At 45.3% G+C, this 10,346-nt stretch overlaps 1 protein-coding gene across 5 annotated transcripts in view; it reads right to left on the reverse strand.

Moving 5' to 3' along the window:
- The window catches only part of OSBPL10 (oxysterol binding protein like 10), an 86,271-nt gene extending 76,370 nt beyond the window's left edge, over window positions 1-9,901 (reverse strand). For 2 of the 5 annotated variants that reach the window (XM_028750000.2, XM_028749997.2), the window contains exon 1: window positions 9,229-9,898. In XM_028750000.2, coding sequence (XP_028605833.2) covers window positions 9,229-9,566 — 338 coding nt within the window. In that variant the 5' untranslated portion in view covers window positions 9,567-9,898. Of the gene's footprint in view, window positions 1-9,228 lie in introns of all 5 variants that reach the window. The other 3 variants (XR_003709090.2, XM_077916342.1, XM_028749999.2) reach the window with 3 other exon arrangements.
- Between the last annotated feature and the right edge of the window lie 445 nt (window positions 9,902-10,346).

Consider the following 10,346-nt stretch of genomic DNA (forward strand, 5'->3'; position numbering starts at 1 on the left):
CTAGGCTCTGTGGTTTAACCCACAGCGCCACCCACGTCCCGACATACAGTGGTACCTTGGTTGTTGAACTTAATCCGTTCTGGGAGTCCGTTCGACTCCCGGAACTGTTTGAAAAACAAGGTGCAGCTTCTGATTGGCTGCAGGAGCTTCCTGCACATACAGTCGCACCTTGGATCCCAAACGTCTTGGTACCTGGACTTTTGGCTCCTGAATGCCGCAAACTCAGAAGTGACTGTTCCGGTTTGTGAATGTTCTTTGGAACCCAAACGTCCGACGGGGCTTCCAATTGGCTGCAGCAGCTTCCTGCAGCCAATCAGAAGCTGTGCTTTCATTTCTGAACGTTTTGGAAGTCGAACACACTTGCAGAATAGATTCTGTTCGACTTCCAAGGTATTGTGAAGTTAAAACGGCTTTTCGAAGAGAAATGAGGGATTTGTTCTGGAATTACTTTTGTTGTTGTCACAGACTGCAGTTAAGAAATGGACAGAGAGATGCAAAAGGTGGAAGAATTTCAATCTTGAAAGAATCTGGCAAAGACCTCCGCTTGAAGATGGAGCACACAGGTGTTTCAGGCCAGGCGCAGCACTATGTACTGTCTAATATCAGGCAACATTCACATTATATTAGTTTGCTCATTGAATTGATTCACAGTGAATCCTATGCATATTGGGTTCAGGAATGAGCCCTAGGGAATTTAATGGTTGCTTACTCTGAGGTCAGTGTATATGGGACTGCAGTTTCAGTCCCGGTTCCAAAATCTCTCAGTTCACAGTTGGCTTTATGTACCAGGGGGGGAAATTAAGAGCTCTTTGTAATCAAAGAACTATAAATCAGAGATATAAATCTTGAAAAGTTACTTCTTTGAAAGAGTAACAAAGCAGGAATTACTACTCCACACGTATTTTAATATAACTTATCTGTGACAGAAATGATTTGAGATAGTAGAAGTCTAAGACATTTTACTAAGGCAAGGACAAAAGTAAAACGACAAGCATTAATATACTTCATTCTACATTAACTGAATTAAAGCAAGCTCTGTGTGAGATAATATATTAAATCTCCACAGTGCCTATGGAATACAAACACCCAGGGACATGAAGAGTGTATTTGACACAAAACTATTGTACCAGCTCATATTATGCAACACAGATATGAGGAGGTGTGGAGAGCGTTTTAATTAGCTGACAGCCTTCACCTAAAGTGTAAAGCCAGAATACATCAAGCTGTTCCATATCGTTATTGATACAAACAGAACAGATTTTTTTTTAACCTCTTGCTGAGGTTATTTATTAACAGACTGGGAGTGGGGATTAAATTATAAACTAAGAATGCCTTTGGATCTTATGATTTATGTGGAAATCGTTTGATTTGGTTGCGTACTTTTCGATGCTTTGTTTATTGTTTATGGCTGCTTTTTGTTATGTTTGTAGTTATGTAATTCTTTTATATAGGTCGTAAACACCCTTGAGCATGGTTTTAACTTTAGAAAAGTGGTATACAAATAAAACGACTGAACATCAAAAGCGGCGATTAAAATGCTAATGCTAATAATTTTACTAGCTGCCTAGTATTTTAATGTATCACACACACACCATGGTGATTGGTGTGGTATTGAAAAAAGCTTCTCATAACAGAGGTTTTAGGGATCGGAAGCTGGGTTTTCCAAACTTGGGTCTCCAGCTAGTTTTGGACTACAACTCCCATCATCCCTAGCTAGCAGGACCAGTGGTCAGGGATGATGGGAACTGTAGTCCAAAAACAGCTGGAGACACAAGTCTGAGAAACGTTGCCACATTTCTCAAACTACAACTCCCATCATCCCTAGCGAGCACGACCAGTGGTCAGGGACAATGGGAGCTGTAGTCTAAAAACAGCTGGAGACCCAAGGTTGGGAAATCCTGGATTAGAGCAATCATGTTCTGAAAGGGTTCTACTTAAATTGGTATATTCCATTAATTCCATTTCTGCTTAGCTGGCTCACAGACTCAAAAAAAGCGGACTGATATTCTGCACAGACGTTTTAATTCCTGCAGTGTGGCAAACAGTTAATGCATCACAACAACAGTGGTTAATTTGTATAGAGCATGTGCCCTAGGGAACTGCTCATTTTTTAAACTTAACTGATAATTTATAACCAGACTTGTAGCAAGAAGCAAATTCTGAATACATTAGAAACTGAGGGGATGACAACTGAATACAGCCAATAAACAACAGTCACGTGCTTCAAACATCTCGCACTGAAATTAACGAGACCTAAAAGTGCCTGTCTTTGACTAGATTATTCATTTATTATTTTGTTTATCCAATTTATATCTGTCTCTTCTTACTAAAGAAGCCCAGGGTGGATTGTGCCACAAATTATGGACCTACCAGGTTTACTTTTAAAAAATAATTACAGTGCACTCTATTCTACTGCAAAAGAATCACGTTTTCGAAAATATCACAGATCTTGAAGGAAGCAAATGTGGCTATAGTGCAGTGCCATTTTACACATCAGTTCCCACCAAGCTGTATGCCAATGGAGCTAAACTATTCACTCAGATATGGGCCTACAAGCTAACAGCAGGATGCTGGGTTGATGCCAATAAACAATTACCACAGACGGTCGCAACATCTCCTTCAGGAGACCTAACAACCACCACCACCCCTCTGCTTCATAAGCAACATTTGACATTTCCCCAAGTTTCAAAAGCGGCTTTTTAAGCCAAGCATATTGGGAAAAGTCAGGAACCCAACTGAGAAACACAATGGCTCAGTGGATATCAGGGCTGGGCAATATCTATTTTTCAACACTGAGATATATCACCAACGTTTGAAACTCCCATTGTTCTAGGAGCGTTTTCATAGAATCATAGAGTTGGAAGAGACCACAAGGGCTATCGAGTCCAACCCCCTGCCAAGCAGGAAACACCATCAGAGCACTCCTGACATATGGTTGTCAAGCCTCTGCTTAAAGACCTCCAAAGAAGGAGACTCCACCACACTCCTTGTCGTTTTGCGACAAGGAATTTCACTAGTGCGAGCAGTTTCTGAGGTCTGGGAGAAGTGCTGCACCTAAGATTTCAGATTAAAACAGCAGAGTGGAAGGAAAGGACCTTTGTCTGCCTCCCCACTTCCAGCTACTCTCTGAAGACTGAAGAAGAGACCCCCTTAGAAAGTATGGCTTTGTTTTTTGCAGTCTTCAGAGGAGGACTAGAGTCTAGACCATGTGAAAAATGAATGTTACGATTTTAGCTGCAGTTCATTCATTTTCAGCTTTGTATTCTTGTTATAAAAAAGTGCACCTAGACGTTCCATTGTTGCACCGCACCCATAACCTAGGTTTAAGGTGCCATTTAGCTCCCAGCTTTCATATCTCAGTTTCTAACACTGAATATCCCCAGCTAAGCATCGCGATACATCGATGTACCACAATGTCTGAAATAAGGATGGCGCCATGTAGAAGCACTGGCTGGCTTCACAGCTTTTCCTACACTGTGATTTTTGCATAAGTGCGCACACACACAATGAGTCACAATATATTGCCAGGTCAAAAATTATGAAACAGATATCACAATATAGACTTCAAACTGGTTTTGGATGATGTATCGCCCAGCTCTAATACACATCATGATTCACGATATATTGCCAGGTCAAACATTATGAAACTGGTATCCACAATATGGACTTCAAACTGGTTTTGGACAATATATCGATATATCACCCAGCCCAAGTGGATATACTTAAGACTCAGCTGTAGGACCTCAGCTAGTACAGGTTAGAATTCATACAAGGGAGGTCTTTAATTTTCCTAGTTATAGAAGCACAAGTCTTGAGGAAGGACATGTGTCACCAGCTTGGAGGTCAGCAGCAGGCAGCCTGTCCAGGACAGGGGAGGATGCAATAGGGCGTGGGACTACAAACTGCAACTTCTCTCCTCCCCACACCAAATTCTAACAAGCATCTGGGAGCCCTCACAAAAGATATATGCAGCTGTGAGTAATCTACATGATATCCAGACCAGGAACAGCTGAATCTGGATATCCCCTCTGGCGAGTGGGGCAAAAGAGGAAAAGTATTCTCTCAAATCAGCCTCTTTACCATACAACTAGATTAGAAAGTGGTTAAAGATACCAAGAAATTGCAAACCTGTAACTTCTTCTGACCTGGTCAATGAATGATCAGCAAGGGGATAGAAGGGCGAAACAAACGTGTGCTTGAGTGTAGAACAAGCCTTACCAAAAAGAACCAGCATGGCTTTTGTAAAGGGAAGCCTTGTCTAACTCAGGCAGCAGTCCCAACCCCAATGACCTGAGCGTAAGCTCCATTGAATTCATCAGGACTTACCTCTGAGCAAATGCAGTTAGGACTACATTATAAAGCAGGGAATTCCTGGATCCAACATTTCATTAGAGTCTCAGGCAAATGGGGTGCCTACTTCCAGCTATGCTGGTTTGCCAACTACAGTCCCTTTCAGACAGAAGTGATTTGACCGCTGTGTCCCATGTTCTGGTAACACATTCTACTTGGGGATGCCTTTGAGGTTGGCTTGAAAGCTTAAACAGGTCCAAAATGCAGCAGCCAGATCAATGGCGGGGGTTCCATTTAGAACTTGTATAACCCCTATTTTAAAACAGCTGCCCTGGTTTTGGGTTCATTCCCAGGCCCAGTTCAAGGGGCTCAAATTGGCCACCATGTACCTTGGGATATCTAAACTAGCCGTGTAAAGTCTGAAATACCTGGAATGATTAGGAGCATATCCTGAAGACTTAATATTGATCTGTTTTCCTTCTTGGTATGCTTTAATCACCCTATGTTTGTATTCTGGGCTGTTTTAACTGCATGCTTACTAGTGAAATGGAGGTTACAAAACATTAATCTGAACTATTGTATTCAATACATCAGACCCAAATATCTGAAATCTTGCCTCCTTCCCTTCTTCGGTGTTAAGAACAGCAGAGAGCCCAGGAGAGGCCTCTTCGTGGCATCCCCGGAGGTGCGCATCTGTCACCTACTTAATGTAGTTTTTATTGTATGCACATATTTACTCTGTGGTTTGACACCTCAGATATATAGGTTAGGACCTACTCAGCTCTCTTGGTTGTAATCTGTTTCAACTGTTTTTAATATTACATTTTTAGATTGCTGTAACCCTCCCTGGGACCTTGTGATGAAGGGCAGATAAGAAATCTAATGAATAGCAGCAACAGAAGTGTTCCATGTTATTCAGGGATGTCCCTATGCATTTAATAGGGAACATTTTCAACTTGATTTTTTTATTTTGGATGGGGGGACCTTTTAACACAGCTCAACACAAAAGGTTCCAACAGGACTTAATAGTCATAAAAATAATAACAACAACGTTAGATCCTTAACTGCTTAAGAAACAGTGTGTGTGTAGGGACAAAATGTCAGTGTCCACAAACAGGACACTCTGCTAGGATCTACATTCAAACCAGAACAGGTGGGTTTGTGTTGAGTCAGCAGTAGACAGTGAGGCAGCCAGGTGTGTAGATATCACCCAATTATACAGGATGGTGAATATTCAAGGCTGAGCAACTCCACTAATTTCTTCAAACTCAAAAAATCAGCAAATCATAAAGTACGGTATAACTCTAAAGCAGTGTTTCCCAACCTTGAGTCTCCAGCTGTTTTCAGACTACAATCCCCATCATCCCTGACCACTGGTCTTGCTAGCTAGGGATGATGGGAGCTGTAGTCGAAAAACAGGTGGAGACCCAACATTGGGAAACAGTGCTCTAAAGTAATACACACTGGGATGATGTTATCTTAACTTTAGATAGACACTACTTAGCTATTACAAAAACAAACAAACCTGTTATCTACCAACCAAACAGATCAAAGAATCAAGGTAGGAAGGAAACCGAAAGAATGATATCCATGTAAATTTATGAAAGTTAACAGGGAAATGGATTGAAACAGCAGAAAAGCAGGTTATCATAAGATAACAGCATGCCCATATTGTGCTAGGAAATGGTGCTTCCAGTCTGTAACAGAAAGGAAATTGCAAAGAAACAGAAAAGGCGCATCGAAGACCATTGGTTCTCGCAAGCTTTTTCAAAAGAATTATATTTAAGATCGTTGTGTAGAATCTATGTTCCCCATCAGAAATTTAAACACTGACTTAGAAAACCCCAGTTCCCAGTAAGGAAAAGAATGACTATAAAGATCAGCAGCCAGTAGTTCCTGGACCAAATCCAGCCTCCTAAAAGGAGTTGCCTGCCTCCCTTTCCCAAATTGCCATTTCAAAAATCAAAGAGACATGGAGTATACATGACAGCCAGCCTTGCTAGCAGGTCAGACAGGGAGCAGGGTCAGAGTCTTGGCCACCATAACCCCTTTTCTCATGTTGCCTCTCCAGCAAAATGAGTGGCTAGCCAAGGGTATACATTCTGTACTGAAACGAGTAAACATTTCTGCAAATTTACTGTTTTCAGCAGTTATTAAAGTTATTTGCTATTGAAACAAAGGAAGATACATACATACATACATACATACATACATACACACAAACATACACAAACACACACACACATATATATATAATCAATCTTAGGAAAACAGAAACCTCAGCTCTGATAAATTAAGAAAAAAGCAGCAATCAGCATTACATTCTCCTACAGATGGCTGCAAAAACATGGCAGACATTTTCCCCCTTCACAGTGGCTGTCTCCACCCGCATGCCCACAAAGGTCAGAGTGACTTTATAAGGGGCAGATTGCTCTTAATAATGCACCAGGAAGTTATGCAAACCAAAAGAATCAATACTGTCAATCCCTAGCTTTTTTTGCACATGAAATACAAGAATTTTTCTCTTCACCCAGTGAGTATTAAACGGAACAAGTTTTGTTTTTTCCCCCGGGAGTGGGGAGCGAATGGGCAGAAGAATATTGTGTTGCAAGACTGTATGCAGTTACCTGGGAGTAAGCCCTATTGAACTAGGACTCGGGTCAACTGAGAAGTGGTATGTATAGGATTGTGCTGCGGAACGTTGAATATTTCCTTCCATCTTTCCACTAATATGTCATTTGTAGCGGAAATTGCGCCATTTTGCACACAACAAATGCCATTGATCTTACCACCATACGAACAAGTCCAACGCTTATTGTCAGTCAAAATGACAAAAAAAAAATCAAACAAAAAATTTAAGTTGCCAGCATCCAACCATGACCATGCAAAAGTCTAGAAGAGTAAAAATAAAAATACAGTTGATAGCACAATCCTAACCTTGTCTACTAAGAAGTAAATTCGATTGCAGGTCAATTGGGGTTAGGATTGCAATTACTTACTTCCAGGTAAACTGGGTTTAGGACTGCAGCTTTCAACTCTAAAGAAAAAGTGACAGGACAAACGTTTTGACAGTGTATTATCCCAGAAGAGATGGGATAATTAAACACAGGAACCAAAAACCCGAAATGTTTTCTACTGCATACACAACTGCGCAATCTCTGCTTTCAAACTGCAAATTGGGGAATCCATGAAAAACAAGAGTTCCTTTTCTTCTATAAACTTGTATAGACAGGGTTAAGAACCCACTACTCTTTTCCCTAGTCAACCTGAGTGTGAAACAAGTAGTTAATGCAGTCTAATCTTAACTAAAAAGTAAGGAATATCACAACGATGCACTGAATAATTCAGAATTAATGTTTCGTAACCTCCATTTCACTAGTAAGCATGCAGTCAAAGCAGCCCAGAATACAAACATGACAGGGTGAATAAAGCATACCAAGAAGGAAAACAGATCAATATTAAGTCTTCATGCTCCTAATCATTCCAGGTACTTCAGACTATTTACATGGCCAGTTTAGATATTCCAGGTACATGGTAGCCTTGGGGAAAGCTTGCTCACATGCACAACTGCCACATGCAAAATTAAATTCTCAGCATGCACTAGAAAGCTTCAAAAAGCAGAGTCCTGCATACTAGCAGCATAGAATTGTGGCGTTGGAAGGGATCCTGAGAATAATTGAATTCAGGCATAGGCAAACTCGGCCCTCCAGATATTTTTGGGACTACAACTCCCATCATCCTTGACCACTGGTCCTGTTAACTAGGGACGATGGGAGTCGTAGCCCCAAAACATCTGGAGGGCCGAGTTTGCCTATGCCTGATATAATTCAACCCATTGCAATGTAGAAATATGCAGCTGTCCCACACAGGGATCGAACCTGCAACTTTGGCACACAGCACTGGGCTGCCTACACAGCCAATTTCCCAAGTGCTACCAAACACATGGCTTCTCAAGCTCTCATCTTGTTATTATCCCATTGCCACTGGAATCACAGAACTGTAGAGTCGGAAGGGACCACTCGAGTCATCTAGTCCAACCCCTGCAACGCAGAAAATCTTTTCCCCAACATGGGGCTCAAACCCGTGACCCATGAGATTAAGGGTGTCGTGCTCTACCGGCTGAGCTATCCCCTGCATATGGAACAGGTCCAGAGAGTTCAAATTTGGCATATGAATGCGTGCTGGAAGAGCAACCTCTAAAAGAAAGAAAAATCAGGTAAATTAAAAGTAAAGGGACCCCTGACCATTAGGTCCAGTCGTGTCCGACTCTGGGGTTGCGGCGCTCATCTCGCTTTATTGGCCGAATGAGCCGGCATACAGCTTCCGGGTCATGTTGCCAGCATGACTAAGCCGCTTCTGGCGAACCAGAGCAGTGCATGGAAATGCCATTTACCTTCCCGCCGGAGTGGTAACTATTTATCTACTTGCACTTTGACGTGCTTTTGAACTGCTAGGTTGGCAGGAGCAGGGACCGAGCAATGGGAGCTCACCCCGTTGCGGGGATTCGAACTGCCGACCTTGTGATCGGCAAGTCCCAGGCTCTGTGGTTTAACCCACAGTGCCACCCGCGTCCCTATCAGGTAAATTAGGGGTGGGGGAAATGGTGTTGAGGAACACTTGGAACAGCGTTGGACACCTCCTGAGCAGCCAGCAGGGGGAGACATAGACAGCTGCCCTGTGGGAAGCGGCCGTGGGGAATCCCACGGGGAAGCCGTCGCAGGACAGGGGGAAACTTCCACAGTTACCTCTGAGTCCAAGAGGGCGGGTGTGGGAGAGGCCGACGCCGAAAGAAGGGCGGGCGGGAAGAGGGGTCAAATCCTGTGGGGCTGAGGAATAGGAAGGGGGGGACACAGGGGGGGAGGAAGTAGGTCGACCCACTGAACCCCCCCCCCAAAAAAAAATAATGAGACTGAGAGAAGAGGTTATTCCCACACTTACCTGCTTTGCCAGCCCTGGATGAGGTTGGTGTACTTGCTGAGAGAGCCCTCGAGCACCGCCTCCGTCGTCCTGCCGGCCGCCAGCCCCCCGCTCCCTCCCGGGCTGGCCGCGGCTGAGCTGGGGCTGCTGCTGCTGCCTCCCTCCGGCCTCCCCGCTGGTGTAGCCGCCGCCGCCGCTGCTCCTTGGCGGCCGGAGAGCCCTCCCCGGCTGGCGGAGGAGGACGGCGAGGAGCCCGCCGAGGTGGGGCGGCTGCTGCTGCGGCTGCTGCTGTTACTGCCGCCGCTGGACGGGGCTGCTCCGGAGTCGCCTCCGCCGCCCTGCGCCGCTGCCTTCTCCATGGAGCGCGCGGGGAGAGGCGGCCTGGGCTGCCGACGGCGGGCTGGGAAATACCTGACTCATACGCAAGGAGGGGGAGAAAGAGAGAGAGAGAGGAAGGGCCGGAGAGAGACCCCAGGGGCAGCCGTCGCCGTCCTCTCCGCCGCCGCCGCCTCCTTCTCCAGGGCTTGCGAAAAGCAGCGTCGGCGACGCTTTGTGTCCGACGGCGGAGAGATCCGCCCCGTCCCTCGATGTTCTCGCTTCAAGCCCGGCCCCTCAGCCCAGGCGCGCGGCCATGAAGCGCTGCCTCGCTCAGGGAGCGAGCGCGAGGAGACTCCCACCACAGATGGGCGATGCAGGGAGGAGGAGGGGACGGAGAAACACCCTTCGCGCCCTCCAGACGGGCGAGGGAGGAGGGAGGGAAGGGCGGGGGCTGCTGCTGCCCCGCGTCGCGGCCCTCCTACGCCCTGGTGCGCGCGCCGCGCTTAATTGCGCGGAGATGTGCGGAGAGGGAGCTTGGTCGCTGGCGACGCGTCTCTCAGAATCGTCGAGTTGGAAGCGACCACCCCCTCACACACACACACACCCCCCGCGAGGGTCGTCTAGTCCGAGCCTTCTCGAGGCGATGGCTTCCAGGCGTCACCACCAGTGCTTTTTATCTTTAAAAAAAATGTTTAGGGGTACTCTCATTTTCCTACTCCTATTGAAAGACTGCCCCTCAATGAGGCCAAACTTTGATTCACAAAATAGTTAGGAGTATGCGTAAAGGTAAAGGAACCCCTGACCATTAGGTCCAGTCGTGG

The sequence above is a fragment of the Podarcis muralis genome, chromosome 12 (assembly GCF_964188315.1).
Source record: "Podarcis muralis chromosome 12, rPodMur119.hap1.1, whole genome shotgun sequence".
Taxonomy (NCBI): Eukaryota; Metazoa; Chordata; class Lepidosauria; order Squamata; family Lacertidae; genus Podarcis; species Podarcis muralis.